This window comes from Globicephala melas, chromosome 13, assembly GCF_963455315.2.
Source record: "Globicephala melas chromosome 13, mGloMel1.2, whole genome shotgun sequence".
NCBI classification, from domain to species: domain Eukaryota; kingdom Metazoa; phylum Chordata; class Mammalia; order Artiodactyla; family Delphinidae; genus Globicephala; species Globicephala melas.
In genome coordinates, this window is record NC_083326.1 from 55,580,592 (window position 1) to 55,603,219 (window position 22,628).

At 39.1% G+C, this 22,628-nt stretch overlaps 1 protein-coding gene across 17 annotated transcripts in view; it reads right to left on the reverse strand.

Moving 5' to 3' along the window:
- DLGAP1 (DLG associated protein 1) overlaps window positions 1–22,628 on the reverse strand; it is a 1,249,700-nt gene that overhangs the window by 172,118 nt on the left and 1,054,954 nt on the right. For all 17 annotated transcript variants that reach the window (XM_060310335.1, XM_060310340.1, XM_060310339.1 and 14 more), the window contains one exon: window positions 6,115–6,292. In XM_060310335.1, coding sequence (XP_060166318.1) covers window positions 6,115–6,292 — 178 coding nt within the window. The remainder of the gene's footprint in view (window positions 1–6,114; window positions 6,293–22,628) is intronic.

Consider the following 22,628-nt stretch of genomic DNA (forward strand, 5'->3'; position numbering starts at 1 on the left):
GGAAAAACTGGTTGATTCGTTTCCAGTGTATACATAGGCTCAGATTTCCCCAACCTCTCCTGATGTTACTGCAGGCCCCTTGAATTTACCTGCTCTTAGAGAAGGCAAATCCTTCCCAGTTTCAGCTGCTATTCTCAAATACATACCCCACCCCACAAAACTACCTGCTGCTGGTTTCCTTCTGCTTTACTCACATCCATCAAGAAAGTCCTTGTTTTCCTCTGTGTTCTCCAGCACAGATATGGATGCAACACAGGCTTATGGCTACTGGTGGTTTGTTCCTATCTACTTACATTTTGGGTTCACGGAGTATCTTGTCGTCTGATTTTGTTGTAAATGTTGTCCATGAATTTTTAGTTTTTCTATCTAGTTGCTCTGTCTGCTTTTATACAGAGACTCGGGGAGATTCAGACACTAAGCCACCACCTCCACGATATCGTATAGTATGATTGGACCATAATTTATTTAACCACTCTTTGTGGATGATGAGTCAAGTATGTCCTTGGAGGCCATGCTATGACCAACTTCCTTGTTTGTTTATCTTTATATTCTGGTACTTTCATTTCTGTATTATAAAGTTACACAAGTGGGATTCCCGTGCCAAAAGATTTATTTCACCTTTTGTAGATTTTACCACGTTACTTTCAAAAACAATTGTAGCAATTCATCCCCAATAGCAAGGAAGTCAGAGCTCATTTCTCAACATGGTCACCAGTACTGGGTAGTAGCTGTTTTTGCTGCCTGATAGGTCAAGAGTGATGTTGTGCCATTTCAGCTTATCTTCACCAGCCTACTAGTGTATATGAACATCTTTTCCTATATTTATTGGACGTGGTACTTTTTTCCCTTTTGATTTGCTATTTCATGAGCTTTGCCCCAAATTCTTTTAGGTTGTTTATCTTTTCATACTAATTGGTAGAAACACTTTAGGCAACTGGAACATTAAGTTTTTTTCTTGATGTGTTTAAATACTCCCCCGTCAATTTTAACTTTAAGGTGTCTTCTGCTACACAGAAATATTTGAATTTTAGTTAGATTAGATGTCTATCTTTTATTTTATGTTTTCTATAATTCTTATTTTATTAAAAGTTATAATTCTCACCATAATATCATACACATATTCCCCTAATTTAAAATTTTTTGTCACTTTGTGTTAGTGCTCAGATTTTAAATTCATTTGGATTTATTTTCTATATGGAAAGAAGGAGTAGTTTAATGCTCTTTCTACGATATCATGAGCAATTCGCTAGAATTCTCTGAGCCTCATTTTCCTGATCTTTAAAATGCGTATAATAATACCTACCTCATAGGGATGCTTTAAGGATAAAAAAATGAAATATACAAGTGCACATTTCAAGGCACATGGTAGGCATTCGATAAATACTAGATATTGTTTTGTGAGATAGTGTAGTGGGAAGAATGAGATAAGTTACTCTAATTCTCTAAGACTGAGTTTGATAAATTAAAAAAAGATCTTTCTTATAGTTGCTATGAAATTAATGAGATAATATGCAAAGCTTATAGCTTATATCAGGTAAGCAATACTTGGTAACTATTATTCTCATTTTCATAATTACTACTACTGTTATTGGCATTATTATTGCCGCCCATACCCCAATTCCAGCAGACATTGGAGAAACTTACCAGTTAGGAGTCAGGACACCTGGGTTTTCTAGGTTCAGTCACTGACTAGCTGGGTGCTGACAGATGCTTAATTTATTTGAGTTTCCATTTTTTTATATATATAAAGTGAAGGGATGATCTAGGTCAAAAATCACAGCTAAACTGCTGGTATTACCACCGAGCACAATAACTGCCTATTACATTTGTGTTTTAAAAATGATGTGGGACTTCCCTGGTGGTGCAATGGTTAAGAGTCTGCCTGCCAAGGCAGGGGACATGGGTTCGATCCCTGGTCCGGGAGTTGCCGTGAAGCAACTAAGCCCATGCGCCACAACTACTGAGCCTGCGCTCTAGAGCCCACAGACCACAACTACTGAAGTCCGCGTACCCTGTGGCCCATGTGCTGCAACCACTGAGCCCACGTGCTGCAACTATTGAAGCCTGCTCTCCTAGAGCCCGTGCTCCTCAACAAGAAAAGCCACCACGATGAGAAGCCTGCGCACCGCAACGAAGAGTAGCCCCTGCTCGCTGCAACTAGAGAAAGCCCGCGCACAGCAACAAGCACCCAACATGGCCAAAAAACTATTAAAAAATAAATAAAGATAATGGAGTCCCTCTTAAGAAAAAATTAAAAAATGTTGTGGAAACTCACCACGTTACTGGACAAAATATGTCTGTGGGCTTCTAGTTTACGATTCCAGATGAAGTTATTTGAGGTTTGGACTTGAAATAAATTGAGGTGTAAATTAAACTAATTTGGAAATGACAGTTATTATACCAAATATATTTTAAAATGTGACTTTCTATAATTCTTTCTTCTCAAGTCTTACTTTAAAAGCCCCTGTTTTATTAGATGTATATATAGTAAAAAAATATAGAAAGGTTATAAACATATAAAAAGGGGTTCAGTTTTTCTCTATCATCCAAGCACAGTCTGTTTTTAAGAATGTTTCATTTCTGTTAAGGTATGAATGGCAGAAACAAACAATTTAGTTATTCTAGACCAATTTCTTGGTTTACAACATTTTACTTTGATGTTTCTAGGAGCCTTTGATGAATAATATATCAATAATATATCAGGTTTTAAGGAGGAATAGGATATAATGTACTTAAATTCTATAGTACTAGAGCTGCTGCTAAAGATCTGTAAGAGAGAAAATATCCGACATCACAAAAACCAACTACTTTTTGAAAAGCCTAGAGTATGTATGGTAGGATTGCTTTGAAGAAGAAACCATTCCCTTTGAATAATGACAATGTTGGGACTGCGATAGAAAGCTTGAAGTTATCCTTCACGATACTCTATTACTTGAAAACTGAATATGGAACTAGAAAAATGGTGTGTCATTAGGAATCCATTTAGGATGTCTCTGCTTTCTGTATTTTACTTAAGGCGAAATGATCACGCCACTGAATTGCAGACTTGACCCACCCCTGGATCAAGGCCCACATATGCCTCTTCAGTGATTTGTTGATACTTTACTAAGTTGTCACCAGGAAGTGACACTGTCTCAAGGAAGGTCAGATCTACAGAGTAGGGACTAAAAGCAGGCAGCATGTCCTGATGGGGAAGTGACCTGCTCTCCTGGTTTAACCATGTAAAATTATGAAAGCAGTAAGTGTGTATAAACATTTTCCAACGAAATATTCTAAACCCACCGAAGTATTCTGCAGGTATGACACCTGGGATTTGTAGACTGTTTTGCAATTCTGGAAGGCTATGTGAGCATGAGCCTGTCCAGAATAAAGATAAGCTTAAAGACGTTTTAAATATTATATTGTTTACTGTGAAAAAAGTAAGAACAAGGCAAGTCCAAATTTCACCAAATGAGGCGCCAAATATTTACCTAAGAGCTGGGATAGTGGGTATCACGGGACAGCAGTACCTAGCACAAATAGGTATGCATACTCTTGGAGGTTACATTTATTTATTCATTCATTCATGCATTTTTGCATGCTGCTCTGTGCGGCATGGGGGATCTTAGTTCCCTGAACAGGGATTGAACCCTGGGCCCTGGCAGTGGAAGTGCAGAGTCCTAACCACTGGACTGCCAGGGAATTCCCTTTGGAGATTACTTTAAAGTAAGGAAATGCACAGTCAGCAAATCCTGGAATCCAGTATGTCAGCTTTCCCTGACTCCTGCCCTACCCTGCTTTCGGGGTCTTGCTGTGGTCCCTGGCTTTGCTTTACAAGAATTCATTTAGAGCAGGGAGCTCTATTTTGATGGTAGGGCCAGAATGAGAGCAGTGGTCCTATCTCGGGGTCTCACTCCGACAGATCAGAGATGCTTCAGTGCTTAGTCTATCACCACCACCATCATTACCACCTTCACCATCACCACTACCACCACCATTACCACCAGCTCTACCACCACCATCATTATCACCTCACCACCATCTCCACCACTATCCTCACCACTACCACCAGCAGCAGCAGCAGGAGTAGTAATGCTCACCTTGATGATCACAGTGTCTTTCAAACTGGCTTCTCTGCCTCTAGCCTCTTTCTCATCCTCTCCAATCTTTCCTACATTTTTTTTGCTAGATTAATTATCCTCCACCAAAGTTCTGATCATATCTTTTGCCTGCTTAAAAGCTGAAGTTTTAATTAATCTTCCATCAGTCCCATTCCTAATGAATAAAGTCCAGTCCCCTGGGCTCTGCATGGAAGGCCATGGACAAAAAACGTCCCCAGGACAAAATTCAGAACAGATTTCCCACTGCTATAAGTATTCTGAGCTCTAACTACACTTGAGAATTCATTATTCCTTGAATAGGCTTTAGGCCAGCATTTTCAAAGTTCAGATATATACGATGTTAATAAGTACTATTTATTAATGTATTGCTTTATTAGAATCCCTTGGAATATTTGTGAAAATGCATATTCCTAGACCCTATGCCTAGAAGCTCCCTCTTTAGAATCCTGGGTACTGAACACCTTTTACTCATTCAATGTGGGATCCTGGTGACAATTTTTTGACCATAAAGAAAGTCCCATTTAACTTCTGGTTACTTATATATCTTACAATGTGTTTATAAGAACTAATATTATGAAAATATGAAGCAGTTGGCACAGTGCCTGACCCAGTAAAGGCGGCTCTTATGGTTAATTCTTGCCCTACCTACCTCAGAGTGTTTTTTTTAAAATTAATTAATTAATTAATTTTTAGCAGCATTGGGTCTTCGTTGCTGTGCGTGGGCTTCTCATTGTGGTGGCTTCTCTTGTTGCAGAGCACGGGCTCCAGGTGCGAGGACTTAAGTAGTTGTGGCTCGCTGGCTTCAGGAGCTGAGGCACGTGGGCTCAGTAGTTGTGGCTCGCTGGCTTCAGGAGTTGTGGCATGTGGGCTCAGTAGTTGTGGCTTGTGGACTCTAGAGCACAGGTTCAGTAGTTGTGGCGTATGAGCTTAGTTGCTTCACAGCATGTGGGATCTTCCTGGACCAGGGATCGAACCTCTGTCCCCTGCATTGGCAGGCGGATTCTTAACCACTGTGTCTCCAGGGAAGCCCATACCTCAGAGTTTTTTGTTCAAGTAAACAACGTTTGTTATTTACAGCACTTTTACGTTTTTTGTATGCTCTCCGTTAGACTGTAAACTTGGGGAGCAGGGATTAGGCATTATTCACCATTGACTGGCAAAAACTGGCCCAGTGTTTTGCTCACTGCATATGAGCTGTGTTAATAGTATGGTGCTTAGTTTTAAAAATTGTGATATAAATTAAAATTCAGAGCTCCTAAACATTATTTCAAAAAAATATCGGTTTTTTTTTGTCCTCCCAGAGGAAGCCCTGGAGCCACCTCCTGCTCACCTGGTGGCCCCTGAAAGCTGCAGGGTCAGGCCCTCCAGGAGTCCTAGGTTCAACCCTCCCTTGGTCTGGGCAGCCTAACCCTCTCCCACATTCTCTGAGACCATCAGTGAGAGCCATCACGAAACTTTAGCTGAATATTTCGGATGCAACATTAAGTCACCTTTACTGAGTCTTCATCCCTAGTTCTGGGTACCAGTTCTTAGAAGTGGGCTTGTGTCTTATAACCGAGATGCAGTATTCACCTAGGATCCAGTTGGGGTTAAATAGATCGTATCTCATTTCCCGTGCCTGGGTCCCTGTCTTGATTACCTGCTTAATACTTTTATGATTTGACACTGCCTTGGTTTTGCCAATGATGTCTACCCTGTCCTTCTATCCTTCAAACATCTTTCCAACCGAAGCCTCATCCAATAACTCCTTAATGACTACTTTGTTGGTGCCAACTGACTGCTAAGGAGTTTCCAAGGACTCCCCTGGTGTGCTTTCTCCATCTGCCAAGGACCCCTCCCCTGCTGGTAGACTGTTGGTACCAGGAGCCCCCTGTGGCCAAACCAGGCCGCATTTAGACCTGACCTCCTGCCAGACCCATCAGCATCATGCTGGGGGGTGTCAGCCTCCTCACGTCATGCCCTCTTGTTTTCCACCAACCCTGGTACAGTTCACAGATGCAGCCACAGGGCTCACCTGGCTGATGGTGCTCATGGCTCGCATGTAGCTCTCATTCCTGGAGCGGAACTTTGGTGATGTGAGCAGGCCCGCAGGGTCAAGGCTGTCTAGGCTTCGGTTGATGGAGACCTCACTGACCGCCCTCAAGTAACTGTGACTCCGGATCTGGAGTTTGGGGGAGTGCTCATTGGAGATCCTGAAAGAGAACAACGAAAAGTGTGGGTTTAGTCCTGTTCTAACACGCAGGCGGTAATAAGATAGGGTAGGACTGTGATCGACGTGGCACCCTACACACAGGGGCAAATACTAGAGATGCCCTCCCATGGTTGCTAAACTCCCCCGTGGGGGTCTAGGAAAGAAAACGTTTGATGGGAAATCATTGAGATCTGATGACATCAGAGAGCAAGTATAATTTTTTCAGCCCAGGAAATAATTTCCTCAATCATATTTTCCAAGGCAGCCTGGGAAGGAGAGTAGAGTTGCTACTGCCCTGCCCCGGACCTCTGCCCTGTGTAATTTGCAAGCTTTTCCTTTGTACCCAATTCTTTTCTGTGCCATCTTTCTGTTTTTGGACAGAAAGTTATATATCTGTTTTGGACAGTGGTTATATATCTATAACTATATCAATCTTTGTATCATCTATTTATCTAAACTTGATCTCATTTAGTTGAGATATAACTTAGTGATCAAAACTTAAATTTTAGACGTTAAATATGTGCGTATATCTAAATCTTGATATCCAAAGACAAATCTTTGCAACTTTATACGCTTCAGATTTTTTCCAAGATGCATTTTTTAATTTTTTATGAACACATATTTCTTTATTAAGTCAATATTTTTGCAAAATGAAAAAAGCCTTAGCATACAATATCTTTATACTTAAGGTAATAAATCTGGTTATTAAATGTATTCATATTTGATATATTAAATTCAGAACTATTCAACTGTTAATAAATTTCCCAATAGATTTTATTTATTTATTTATTTATTTTTGCTATTTGACATTAGTCTTTTTTAAAAAAATTTTTATTGGAGTATAGTTGATTTATAATGTTGTGTCCCAGATGCATTTTAAAATTATAAAAGTAGAAATTGCTCCTTGCAAAAAGCCGAGCTATCCACAGGTGCTCAAAGCAGAAAGTGGGTCTCCATTCTCCTTATTCCTGCTCCAGAATTCCACTCCCCTGAAAGAATTACCCAGAGCAGCTCAGTGTATGTCCTTCCTTACCCTTTCTATACACGTACAGACAATTATTTTTTTAGTAATTAAAAAAAATTTTTACTGAAATATAGTTGATTTACAATGTTATGTTAGGTTCAGGTGTACAGCAAAGTGATTCAGTTATACATATACATCTATTCTTTTTCATATTATTTTCTATTATATGTTATTACAAGATATTGAATACAGTTCCCTGTGCTATACAATAGGTCCTTGTGGTTTATCTGCTTTATGTATAGTAGTTTGTATGTTTTAATCCCAAACTCCTCATTTATCCCCCTCCCCCTCTTTCCCCTTTGGTAACCACAAGTTTGTTTTCTATGTCTGTGTTTATTACTAATTTTTAAAGTTTGTTTTCACGTGGGATTCAGGGCGATTTTTCTTTCATTATTAAATTAAAAATTTTTTTGCTGTAACATTGCTTGCAATTAAAAATTAAAGTTGATGAGGAGATAGATGCAGGCCCAATATAGCTGCTGTTATTTATCATTATTCTGGAGATCCTAGCTAATGAAATTAGAAAAAATAAAAAAAGAAATACGAATATAAATATTGTGAAGAAAAGGTGAACTTTGAGTATTTACAGATTATACAGTTAATTAGCTGGAAGGTAAAAGAAAATCAACTGAAAAAGTATGAGAACTAATAAGAGTGATCCCCAAATAGTTACATACAGGGTAAAAATTGAGAAATTAATAATTTTTCTATATACTTCCACCACCAAGTAGAAATTTTAATTAAAAAAATCTCATTCAAAATGGCAAAACATTATAAAATAAGTAGAAATTACAAAAAAGAAATGTACCAGAAATTTTTGAAAAAAGTGATAAAGCTTTATGGAGGGCAGGGTTTCCCTGGTGGCGCAGTGGTCAAGAATCTGCCTGCCAGACGTAGAGAATGGATTTAAGGACATGGGGAGGGGGAAGGGTAAGCTGGGACGAAGTGAGAGAGTGACATGGACATATATACACTACCAAATGTAAAATAGATAGCTAGTGGGAAGCAGCTGCATAGCACAGGAAGATCAGCTCGGTGCTTTGTCGCCACCTAGAGGGGTGGGATAGGGAGGGTGGGAGGGAGATGCAAGAGGGAGGGGATATGGGGATATATATATATATATATATATATATATATATATATATATGTATAGCTGATTCACTTTGTTATACAGCAGAAACTAACCATTGTAGAGCAATTATACTCCAATAAAGATGTTAAAAAAGAAAAAGAAAGAAAGAAAAAAAAGAATCCACCTGCCAATGCAGGGGACGTGGGTTCGAGCCCTGGTCCAGGAAGATCCACATACAGCGGAGAACTAAGCCCGTGCACCACAACTACTGAGCCTGCGAGCCTAGAGCCCGTGCTCTGCAACAAGAGAAGCCACCATAATGAGAAGCCAGTGCACCGCAAGGAAGAGTAGCCCCCGCTCACCTCAGCTAGAGAAAGCCTGAGCGCAGCAATGAAGACCCAACACAGCAAAAAAAAAAAAAAAAAAAAAAAATTTATGGAGGGCAATAAACAGGTCCTAATAAAAGAGGAAAACAGATATCCTGGAGGGAAAACCCAATATTGTAACAAAAATTAAATTTTCCCTAAATTAATCTATAAATTTTATACTAAAAGCTGAGAATTTGATTAACAGCCACTTTTTGCAACTACACTGAAGGAGGGGACAAATTAGAACAGATCTAGAATTTAACATCAAAAGGAAACCTCTTATGTATTTTACTACCACAAAAGAGAAACTGATTGTTCTAGCAATGTTCCCTTTGGACCCTGTGCCATTATGGAGATTCCCCATGGACCACTTTATAAACGCCCATGCCAAAAATCCCAGCCAAAAAACAAATAAACTGAAGAATAAATTTTCCCTTTGAGATTTCTTCTAGGAAAAGAGAGACTTCGCTAGACGCATTTATAACCTAAAGTTCACTTTCACATAGAACTTGAGAGGTGACAAATGTGTTTCTTTGGCTATTTTGTAACTGACCCAGAGCAATGATATTGCCAACATAAAAAATGCTGCTCTCCCAAGCGGTTATCAGGGCAGCATTGGGGGTGGCTGCTTCGTAAATGATCTCCATTCAAAAGAAGTGAAAACCCAATGTTTTGAGAAATGAGTGTCTGTCTGCTGGCTGAGATGGAGAAATGAAGCATCATTGAAATAATCATTCACCCTGGCCGCTTGGTATGAAATAAGGCATAATTCCCAAATTCCAAACTGAAAAATCATTCAGAAGAGATTGAATAGTTCTACTTGGTGAGTCATTCCTGATAAAACAATGCATTCTTTAATGATACACTGAATATAAGGAAATGAACTCTTTTATCTTGTCCACTTAGAGAGCAGAGCCCACAGCTGTCAACATAAAGGATACAGTATGTACATGTGCTCCTGACGCTGAAACAGTCATGAAAGAAATTCCAAAAAAGAATGCAGTGATTATTTTCACCTCAAGAGGAAGCTGATGTGCTAGGAAGGAAAAGGAGTGTGCCTATTCAGAAATATTAACTCTCGTGTAAGATTAATTATTTATCAATGTTAGCCTATTCATATGACATCCATCATTTTTCACTTTCTCCCCAGATTGCTTATGCTAAGTTAACCTCTCATGGCTTATCCCAACTGAACTGAGATTTTGGCCTGCTTGAGCCCCATTCATTATCATGTCCTTTAACTGCACCCAAAGGTGGGACGACGCCCTTAGGTGGCTGTGGAGCAGCTAGACAAACACACTTGGCTAGTGTATCAGTAAGAGCGCCACTGCAAAAAGAGAAAATGCAATAATACTTGGAACACAACATTTAAACAAAATTTTTATTTTATTAAAGTATAGTTTTTTTAATGTTTTAAAATATTTTAATTTTATTGGCGTATAGTTGATTTACCACAATGGAAAAGAATAGTGATAATAACCTATATGAAGTATAGTTGATTTACAGTGTTGTGTTAATTTCTGCTGTACAGCAAAGTGATTCAGTTCTCTCTCTCTCTCTCTATGTGTATATATATATATATATATATATATATATAAATTTGTGTGATTATGGTTTATCACAGGATGTTGAATATAGTTCCCTGTACTCTACAGTAGGACCTTGTTGTTTATCCATTCTCTATATAATAGTTTGCCTCTGCTAATCCCGAACTTCCAATCCATCTCTCCTCTACCAACCCTCTCCCTTGGGGACCACAAGTCTGTTTTCTCTGTCCGGAACACAACATTTTAAATTAATGTCCCCAAAGAGAAAATGATTAACCCTGTAATACGTCACTAAAATTATAATTCCACAAGATGAATAAGCTCTGGGGAACTAATGTACAGCATGGTAACTAGAGTGAATAATACTGTGTCATGTACTTGAAATTTGCTAGGAGAGTAGAACTTAAGCATTCTCACCACACACACACAAAAGGTGAGGTGATGGAGGTAATAATTAACCTGATTGTGGTAATCATTTCAAAAAACATGCAGTCAAACTATCCATTGTACACTTTAAGTATATACCATTTTGTCAGTTATAATATATACACGTTATAATATATATAAATATATACAAGTTTGTTAGAATGGATAATAAAGCTGAAAAAATATAACTTCAGATGGTTTGAATTTTTTTTCCTCCAGAGAAGGAAATGCTTCATGACTCTGTGAGTCTAATGGGAGAATTTCTGGAGGTGATGGACCATCTTCCTGATTGATCTGTATCCTAATTTCCGGGTTTTTTTCTTTTCCCACTTTGCCTTGATTCCGACTTATAAAAGCATTGAAATGTCAGGTTATTCGATAGGACTCAGAGGAAACATTTTATTGACTCTGGGGTTAATCCAATTGCTCTGTTTTGAAGATGAGAGTATTTTGTCCTTGGTCATGACTCTGTTATCAATTCGCTCTCACAGGCATTCACGGCTTCAACTGAGAGGCTCTGATTCCTTGGGCCTCAGTGTGGAAAATGGTACTTAGTGGGCGACACTGCTCAGTTACTAGTTTTGGGGAATCTAATGCAGGGTGTTCTTTTGGTCAACCTGCTTTGGTAAAACCGAGCCCAGCGTTCTTCTCAGCAACTTCATGTGGGATGCCTTTATAGTCCTTCTGAAAGTATAAGTGGCTTTCAAGTTGCTCACTTTGGCAGCTCTGAACTCTTGAGTTATTTCTACTTTATAATAATAGCTGACATTTATTACCATTTACAAACCACTTAGTTATTATTAATACCAACCTACAGTTAAGGAAACCATGGTTTCAAGGAGTTATGTCACGTTCAAGGTAATTGAGACGGAACCTTGGTCTTTCCCTGACTTCTGTCTTCTCTTCCCATCTCCTATATCTTGGGGAATCTTGCCTGCACTCACATGGGGGTTCCTATTCCTCTCCCTTGCCCTCGAATATTCTTATTCCCTAAGAATTTACAGTTCTTTATATTCTCGTTTTTTCTACATGCTCTCCTTGGACAACCTCATCTGCTCAGTGGCTTCTACTACTAACTTTATCCTGACAGCTCACAGGTCTATTGGTAGCCCATAGCTCTTAACCTTCAAAACTAAACTTCCAATTAACTGTGCATTTCTACCCAGGTGTTCCACAGGTATCAAATACTCATCACAAGCCCCAAATGAACATGTTACCTTTTCCAATTTGCTCCTTTTTACTTATTCCACATTGAGATGAATGGCATTGAAATCTATCCTGTCAACCAAACCAAATATCCAGGTGTTTATCCTGTTTCCCTCTTAATTGTCCAAATCCAGTTGATGATCAAATTTTCTCAGTTTTGATTCCTGGTTACACTTACAATTCCTTTCCTCCACGTCTTCCTCACCCTTCTTGCTTCATTACTTCCTTAGTTTAGCCTTCATCTTGATCCTCCCAAACCAGGCTCCCTATGGCCGGTCTTGTCCCCTCCAGTGCATCTCTCTTCTCTTGCTAGTGATTAGGACACTCTCTTGCTTAAAAGTCCTCTGTGAATCCTCTTCATCGGTGGGAGAAAGTCTAAACTCTGTACTTACTTTTCTGGTATCACCTTTTGCTACTTCCTCACATGTACCATGCATACACTCTCATGCTTCTTTATCTCTGCACATGCTGTGTTTTTGTTTTTGTTTTTTGCTTGGAATACACTTCTTCCTCCACTTTCTACCCACAGAACTCTGACTTCAACTCATTTATCAGGTCACTAGGTGTTAGAGCACCTATTGCCAGGAGAATCTGGAATCATGATTCCAGATCACTGAGTCTAATGGGATTCTAGTCAGTTCTCTTTAGAAAGCCTCCTTTGTTCTCCCTGACTAAATAAACTATTTCTCCATCTGTACTCCTGTAGTGTCTTTTATATTTCTGTGCCACACACGTTTGCCATTGTTATAGTTTTTTGTTTACATGTCTGTGTACTCCTTAGATTTTTGAGTTCTTAGAAGGTGGAGTCAGTATTTCATTCATTTTGTTACGCAGTGGTACACTAGCCCTTACATTTTTAAAGTGACTAATGATGACTAACACCTACCTGAGTGCTTCCTTTATGCTAGGCACTGCCCATGAATCACCCCGTGAAGTCGATGAATGAATACATAAATGAATGAGAGGGGAACTCAGTTGATCACTACTCTAGACCTGAAATAGTTTCCAAAATTTCAAAATTCTCTTACTTATAGCTAAAGACCCTATAAAGGATTTTAAAAAGCTTTATTGCGATAAAATTCATACACCATAAAATTCACCCTTTTAACAGGTACAGTTCAGTGGTCTTTAGTATATTCACAGAGTTGTGCAACCGTAACCACTAATTTTAGAATGTTTTCATTCCCCCTCCCTGTCAACATTCCTGTACCCATTACTAGTCTCTCTCTATTCCTCCTTACTACTAACCCTTGGAAACCACTAATCTACCTCTTGTCTCTGTCTTTGTCTGTTCAGGACATTTGATACATATGGAATCATATAATCTGTGGCTTTTTCCCACTGGCTTCTTTCACTTATCATGATGTTTTCAAGGTTCATCCATGTTGTAGCATGTATCAGTACTTCATTCCTTTTTATGGCTGAATAATATTTCATGGCATGGGTTTATACCTTAATTTGTCCATTCATCAGTTCACAGACACTTGGTTTGTTTCCACTTTTTGGCTTTTATGAATTATGCCGATATGAACAATCATGTTCAAATTTTTGTGTTGGCATAGGTGTTTTCAATTCTCATGACCATAAAGTTTATAGGAAAATATTATTCAAGATGACAGAGCAAGAAACTTCACATATGAAGTGGGACTTCTGGAATGACAGAGGAAGGACCTCAGTGAGTCCTATTCTACACAAAAGCAATGGCAGAACTACTGGCAACATCAACCATTACAGAACTCTGGAAATTGAACTCAGAGAACAAACTGAAAATTCTTTATGCAAGAAAAAGTACTGAATGTAGTCACCCCCATTCCCATGCTCCTCAGCTCCTTGGCATAGCAGCCACACACCACAGAAGCCTCAAAACCAACACAGGAGATGCACCTCATGGAGCTCGGTTGAAAGCATCATCTTCAGTGCATGGTGATGTTTTGACTGGTCTCTCACCTCCCTGGAAAAGCCCCATCCCCAGAGTGTTGATACTATTTGATCTGACTGGGAGCTCAATTCTGTGGAAAAACCCCTATCCCGGGTTGTTACCAAAAACAGTAGTAATTGGCTGAAATTGCTAACATCATAGCTACCTGAGGTTATAATTTCAGTTGGAGCAAAACAAGAGCCTGGCCCAAAATTTAAAAGAAAGACCTGGAAAATTTGATGGCTATAGAGGATATTTAAAAGTTTTGATGTGCTGCTTAAGAACCTAGAAGGCTTCATATATGCACAAGGCTGTGCACATGCCCAGAAAAGACCTAAGAAAAGAAAGGACTTCGGTCACTCACCTGTGGCTGACCTTGAAACCCTGCATAAGCAGGAATTGAAAGCTAAGGCTGATTTGTAAACTTCCTGAAATTTGAAAGTGTGCCTTCATAGACAGATGCCATTGGAAAAAAGTGGAAGACTTATTGGTTTAAAGTATTTAGAAAATATTCTGACCAATCACTGGCTAATCACTAAACTATGATGACCCCAGGGTGAACCTAAGGAAGCCAGGTTTAAAAATAAAAGCAAGAATTTAAAAAGAGGAAGCAGAGAAGTCAGTAGATACATGTTGTAGGGAATGCATAATCTAAAGAGCTAGTCCAGGCAAGTTGCTAAAGAATAAGCAGTAGCAAGGTAGAACAGACAAACAAAATGAATAAAATAAACTGGGGTGGGAGAGAGAGAAAGGATGGAGGGGGAAATTTGTAGTTTAAGAATCTCAAAATATATATCAAATTCAGGAAGTGGGAAACATGAAGTATAGTATTAAGGGAATGATACTTTGGATTATAAAACCATAAACAAAGACAAGGTAATAGTTACCATAAAAGTCCGGAGAGTGGGTACTTTTGAGGAGAGGGAGACACTTGATCCGGATGGTAGTTTCAAGGGTATTTGCCTTATGATAATTCATTAAGTCATGTATTTTGTGTGATTTTTGTATACGTGTTTTATTTTTCAATATAAAGATTTAAATAAAAAGGAATTGGGGAATATCTGGTTCAAGAGTTGCTATAATATCTAAAATGTACGATTTTCCACAAAAAATAATGCGACCTGCAAACAAACGAGAAATTATGGATCAAATACAGAGAAAAAGCAGCTAATAAAAAATGTCCTTGAAGGGAGCCAGATGTTGGACTTAATAGACAAAGACCTTAAATCAGTTATGAATATTTTCAAAGAACTAAAGGCACTATGTGTAAAGATTTAAAGGAAAGCGTGACAACTATGTATCACCAGATTGAGACTATCAATAAAGAGAGAGATATAACAAAAAAAAGAATCAATAAATTTTGGAGTTGAAAATAATTATTTTCTGAAATGAAATAAATACTCATTCCTAGTAATAATTACATAGTAATAACTAAAATGAAAATTTTACTCAAGGGGCTTACAGCAAGCCCCTTGAAGAAGAATCAAACCTGAAGAGAGATTATGCAGCCTGAGAAACAGGAAAAGAATAAAGAAAAATAAACAGTTTCAAAGACTTGTGGGACACCATCAAACACATCAACATACATGTATTTGGAGTTCCAGAAGAAGAGGTAGAAAATATATTTGAAGAATTAGTGGTCGAAAACTTCCCAAATTTGATGAAAACACTAATCTACATACCTAAGAAGCTTAAAACACTTAAAATACTATAGACTCAATGAGATCCACACCTAACCATATCCTTGTCATAGCATCAGAAGGCAAAGACAATGAGAAAATCTTGAAAGCAGAAAGAAATGACTCACCACTTACAAGGAATGATCAATAAGATTAAAAGCTGACTTCTCATCATAAACTATGGACGCTAGAAGGCATTGAGATGAAATATTCAAAGTGCTGAAAGATAAAGATTGTCAACAAAGAAATCTATATACAGAAAAACCATCGTTCAAAAAAGAAGTTAAGACATTCCCAGAAAAACAGACTGAGTTATTGCTAGCCACATAGAGTCCTTTTTTCAAACTTCTTTTACAACACCATGTTGTTCCCTAAACGTTTCATTTTCCTTCTATTTCTTTCTTTCTTTTTTTTTTCCGGTACGCGGGCCTCTCACTGTTGTGGCCTCTCCCGTTGCGGAGCACAGGCTCCGGACGCGCAGGCTCAGCGGCCATGGCTCACGGGCCCAGCCGCTCCGTGGCATGTGGGATCTTCCCGGACCGGGGCACGAACCCGTGTCCCCTGCACCGGCAGGCGGACTCTCAACCACTGCGCCACCACGGAAGCCCCCTTCTATTTCTTAGAATTGTAAATTCATAAAGCAATCCATTTTACCATCTGATTAGCCCTAGCCGAAGAGCACAGCTTAGACACAGGGGCAACTTTTATAGTTTAAGATACAAACCGAAGGAACAAACTCCTATAGGTCCCTTGCTATATTCTTTGTTGTTCTTCTTCCATAAATGTTTGATATGGGGGATGAATGTCAGCCTTATTTCTGGGAGACACGGCATTGTCAAGTGTTCTGGACCTTGCTATCTCTTAGAAGTCCAGGGTGCAGTAAAAGGGAGATGAGGACATAATCTTGGGGATTTCTCTTTGCTCCATTAGCTTCGCTCTGTAGAAAAAAACCGATAAGGGTTGGGATTGTTGACTTGTTCTACTGGGAAGATTATCAAAGAGCCGCAGGCTAACTCTCTGCAAAGCCATCTGCTCTAAGCTGGGATCATTCATTTTAGTTATAAAGTGGGTCTTGTGCAAAATACAGGTGCAGCTCTTTTCACAATAATTCATCAGCCACGGAAATTTTCAACATAAAATGTAATTCTTCCAGTGAGCCAAATATGTTTATCTATCACATTTAGACTCTTCTGACACTTGGAATTCAAACATTCTTTCCCCTAGATTCTCTAGACTGTGTAACATTAGATTTAAAACAATACGAATCAAATGCCAACTATTCGCAACGCTCGTGCTAGATGCTATGGAAGACACAAGATTTCTGCCTTTGATAACGTCAGTCTCCAGACAGAGACAAATATGCAGAACTTCAGGAGAGTCTGTGCTGTGCTTTTAATAGATGTTCAAGAAGAGGGTAGAAGGGCTTCCCTGGTGGCGCAGTGGTTGAGAGTCCGCCTGCCGATGCAGGGGACAAGGGTTCATGCTCCGTTCCGGGAAGATCCCACGTGTTGCGGAGCGGCTGGGCCCGTGAGCCATGGCCGCTGAGCCTGCGCGTTCGGAGCCTGTGCTCCGCAACGGGAGAGGCCACAGCAGTGAGAGGCCCGCGTACCGCAAAAAAAAAAAAAAAAAAAAAAAAAGACACTCTGTTGATCATTTATAGTAAGTTTCTGGGACACAAAATAATGTAGTAGTATTTCAGGAACTATTATTGCTATGGCTGAAAACAGAAAAATGATTCTTCTATTTGGTGGAAAGTATAGTAATCTGAGTATAATTTTACTGCTGTAGTGATTGCAAAACAGTAAAATAATTAAAACTTGGTACAGTATTATTGAGAATAAATGCTATTGCCATGATTAAGACATCCTGGCACATGATTCTATAAGCAGTTAGAGAGTGCAGAAAGACTGTTGACAGGAGTCAGTCTATGAACTGGTTAAGGAAAGAAATAATGTCATCACTAAGGAAGATGGGATGACAACTGAAATGTACCAGTTAGTAAAGAGCCCACAGTGATGATTCTTAGGAGGGGTGTAAATGCTGCTTTGAGCTGAAGGCAGAGTGTTTCTTTCAATTTAAAAATTGTCAGGGCAGAACAGACGTACTTACGCAGATGTAAGTTGACATTGACACATTGGAGCCGTTAAAGCCTGTGTGAAAGTACTTTGATAGATTTTTCATAAAGTGCTTCATATTCTGACTTAACTTTAGGAAGACAAAAAAGCAACTAAAGACAGAGTCTTAAATAATTCTTTTAATGTTGGTTTTCTTCTGTTCCTCATTGTCAAATGCTCTGTGTCTACACTCACTACGGGCATATCAAAAGATCTCAAAGAAGACATGTCTTCCGTGTTAACAGTCTTCAACTGATTAGAACACAGCTGTCGTGCCCCAGCTAAGCCTCCTGGTGACACGCCCTCTTTATCTGGTTCTCTTAGGTCAAGATCTGTAGGATCTCCGTTAACTTGATGACTCGTCCCTAAGGTTGGTCCAATTTGTTACTTTCTCTTTGACAACAGAGCATCTAGAACCGAACTCAGCCTTTCATATATAGACTGACAAGTGTGGAATACAGAATGGCTATTACTGTCTGTTCTGTAGAAAATCATCTTGGGGTGCAGTCTGAGAAAGCATGTATAGTTTGGCATATAGTCACGCTGTTAGCTTCTGGTAAGCTCCCTTTGCGCAACTTCTAGATCTTCACCTCAAAAGGTGTTAAGTCATTACGATTTTTGACCCTTTCGTTCCTGTGAAATTGAAACCAAAGGCTAATCCTATCATCCCCATACAATATACACAATATATCAGCTATTCTTGCCAGTTGTGTCCCCAGCAAATGTGATAACAGAAGCAAAGAAGCAAACATAACAAAACCCCAAATCCGTGAGTGCTACAAGTTTCTACGCTTTACCTATAATATCTTATTTAGTTAGCACACCAACATAATGAATCATTATAACAGTTATGAAGCATTACTATTCCTGTTTTATAGATGAGGAAACTGAGGCTGATGAGTTTGTAAACTTAGAATTGCAAGCTCGATCTATCTAATTTCTGTAGTCTTAACTACCTTGTGCCTTCCCCTTAAGAATGCCGTGTATTTTCTTACCTAATCACCTGTGAAATGATTGACCAGGAGTGGGCAAATCCATGATCTTTTGAGTTGGCTCAGTCCGTTAACAATACAGTCTCTGCTGTTAGGCTCTTTATCTTATACCTCTATTTCCCAGCCCATGCTTCTCTGATTTCAATTTTTGCCTGCAAGCCTATTGGGATCTGCTCTTTTTTAAACGCTATCCTAAATGCAGTTACATTCCTCTGATATGTCTCAACCATTTTAGAGAGGAAAATACAGGCAGTCCTATATATTCCTTTTTAGTAAGTCTGTGCTGGCTCCCTATTTTCTAAATCATCACAAACCATCTGTTTAAAAATTCATTCTGAAATCTCCCCAAGGATTTACGTTAGATTAACTATTTTCAATTTTTAGAATCCTCTCATTGGAAAAACTGAGATAATATTTACTTTTTTCTTGGCACTTTTCCCATGGTTCCTAAAATATTACCAATAATGATTCTACAATTATACCTGAGTTCCTTTAGATGGAAACTAAATTTTCAGGGCTTTAAGTGTTTTCTTCTTATTTGTGCCAGTTACCTGGTTTTGGTTCTAAGTTGGGCTTAGGTAGTTGGCCATATTCTTTATTTGAGGAAGGGACACCGTTTTCTAATTTGTGCAAAAGTACTACATAGGCTAGCAGCAGCCCTGAATGTCTAGGAGTCATGTTTACATTAGGTTACAAGATAATTCCCCAATATGTAATAGTTTATTCTACTTGGATGGGGTATTCCACTTGCAGAGATGCAAGGCTGGTTCAAAATTTGAAAATCAATCAATGTAGTACCATATTAATAGGCTAAAGAAGAAAAATTACATGATCTTATCGATTGACGCAGAAAATGCATTTGACAAAATTCAACAACTCATTCTTAATAAAAGCTCTCAGAAAAATAGAAATAGAAGGGAACTTCCTCAATTTGTTAAAGATTATCTACAAAAAACCTACAGCTAACAACAAGGCAAGGACGTCCATTCTCACCACTCTTATTCAACATCGTGCTAGAAGTCCTAGCCAGTGCAATAAGGAAACAAAAAGCATACAGATTGAGAAGGAAGAAATAAAACTGTCCCTATTTGTAGGTGACACGATTGCCAACATAGAAAATCCCAAGGAATCTGCAAAAAATTCCTGAACTAGCAATTCAGCAAAGTCACAGGATATAAGATTATACAAAAATCAACTGTATTTCTGTATACCAGCATGAAGACATGGACACTGAAATTAGATATGCAACACCATTTATAATCACTTAAAGGGACCTCTCTGGTGGCACAGTGGTTAAGAATCCGCCTGCCAATGCAGGGGACACGGGTTCGAGCCCTGGTCCGGGAAGATCCCACACGCTGCGGAGCAACTAAGCCCATGTGCTACAACTACTGCGCCTGTGCTCTACAGCGTGCGAGCCACAACTACTGAGCCCGTGAGCTGCAACTACTGAAGCCCGCCTGCCTAGAGTCCGTGCTCTGCAACAAGAGAAGCCACCGCAATGAGGAGCCCGCGCACTGCAACGAAGAGTAGCCCCCGCTCGCCACAACTAGAGAAAAGGCCCATGTGCAGCAACGAAGACCCAATGCAGCCAAAAATAAATAAATAAATAATTTAAAAAAAAACCCCAAAACGAGTGTTGCCTCCTTTAAAAAAAAATCACTTAAAAAATACTTAGTTGGGCTTCCCCGGTGGCGCAGTGGTTGAGAGTCCGCCTGCCAATGCAGGGGACGCAGGTTCGTGCCCTGGTCCGGGAAGATGCCACATGCCATGGAGCGGCTGGGCCCGTGAGCCATGGCCGCTGAGCCTGCGCATCCGGAGCCTGTGCTCCGCAACGGGAGAGGTCACAATGGTGAGAGGCCCATGTACCGCAAAAAAAAACCCCAAAAAACAAACAAACAAAAACAACTTAGTTGTAATCTAATTACATGTTATAAACAAAACACATGCAGGACTTGTATACTGAAAACTGCAACACTGATGAAAGAAATCAAAGAAGAGCTAGATAAATGGAGATGCATACCATGTTTATGAGTTGGAATACTCGACATAGTAAAAGTGTCAATTTTCCCCAAATTGATATGCAAGTTTAATGCATTTCCTATCAAAATCACATATTTTTATAAAAGTAGACTATTCTAAAATTTACATGGAAAGTCAAAGTAACTAGAATAGCTAAAATAATTTTGAAAAATAAAGTGGGAGGATTCACTCTACTCAATTTAAAGACTTACTATATAGTTATAGTAATCAAAGCTGTGTGGTGTTAGTGGGGGGATAGACACACAGATCAATGGAACAGATGGAGAATCTAGAACTAAACCCACACGAATATGCTCAACTGATTATTGACAAAAGTGCAAATGTAATTCATGGAGAAAAGATGGCTTTTTCATAAATGGTACTGGAGCAAACATCCATACACACACAAAATGAACTTTAAGTCTCACACCTTGTACAAGAATAAACTAAAAATGGATCATGGACTTCAATGTAAAATAGACTTTCAGAAAAAACATTAAAGAAAATCTTTGGGATTCTAAACTAGGTTCTTAGATTTGACATGAAGAATGATCCGTAGAAGGGAAACTTGATAAATTTGACTTCATCAAAAGCTTTTCCTCTGTGAAAGACTTTTAAGAAGATGAAGAAAACAAGCTAGACACCGGAGAAGATATCTGAATGTCACACATGTGACAAAGAACTAGTGGCTTCTATAAACAAAGCACCTTTAAAACCCAACCCCCCCCAAAAAAAATCCAATTCGAAAATGGCCAAAAGATGGGAAGAGATGTTTCCCAAATAAGCACACGAAAAAATATTCAACATCATTAGCCACTGGGGAAACTCAAATGAAATCCACAAGGAGATACCATTACACATCTAACAGAATGGCTAAACGGGAAAAATGATGACCATAAATTATGGTCAATTTATGACCATAAATGAGGATTTAGAGAAACAGAATCACTCATGGATTGCTGGTGGGAATGTAAAATGGTGCAGCCACTGTAAAAAATTATCTGACAGCTCCTTAAAAAATGAAACAGGCAACTAGTACGTGACCAGCCATTGTACTTCTGGAAATTAATCTTAGAGAAACGAAGCCTCCGTTCGCTGAAAAACCTCCACAGGAATGTCGCAGCCGCTCTATTCGTAATAAATTGGGAACAGATGTCCTTCAACAGTTGAATGGCTAAACGAACAGTGGTACATCCATACCATGCGAGTCTACTCGGCACAGCCTGGATGAATCCCCAGAGAGTAATGCTGAGCGATAAAAGTAATTCCCCAAAGGTTACATACTATATGATTCCACTTACATAACCACCTTGAGATGACAAGTTCATAGAAATGGAGGACAGGTTGGTAGTTGCCAGGGGTATAGAAAGGGGTGTGGGTGCACGGGGAGTGAATGTGGCTCTAAAAAGGCAACGTGAGGGATATTTGTGTGATGAAAGGTTTTGTATCTTGACTGTGTCAGCATCCTGCCTGCGATATCGTACTGTAGTTCTGCAAGACGTTGCCATTGGGATCTCTCTTCTACATTATTTTTATGACTACGTGGGAATCTACAATGATACCGAAGCAAAAATTTAATTAAAAAATAAGTTTACCCTCAGACAATAAACGGGTTAGAATGTAGAAGAAAACTAATAACATGATTCCTCACCTAGTCCAAAACTGGGTGTTGGAACTGCGTTCACGCCTGAGAATAAGCAGAACCAAGTTAATCTCCAATTTTTTAAACTTCTGCCACAGTGAAGCAGGGTCTGTGTCTGTGGCAGTGAGTAATGGATGCTTTAAGCATATGTTCATGACACAGAAAGTCCACTTCTTGGTATATATCCAAAGAGAATGAAAACATTAATTTGAAAAGATATCTGCACACCTACGTTTATTGCAGCATTATTTACAATACGACCTAAGTGTCCATCAACAGATGAATGGATAAAGAAGATGTGTTACACACACACACACACACACACAC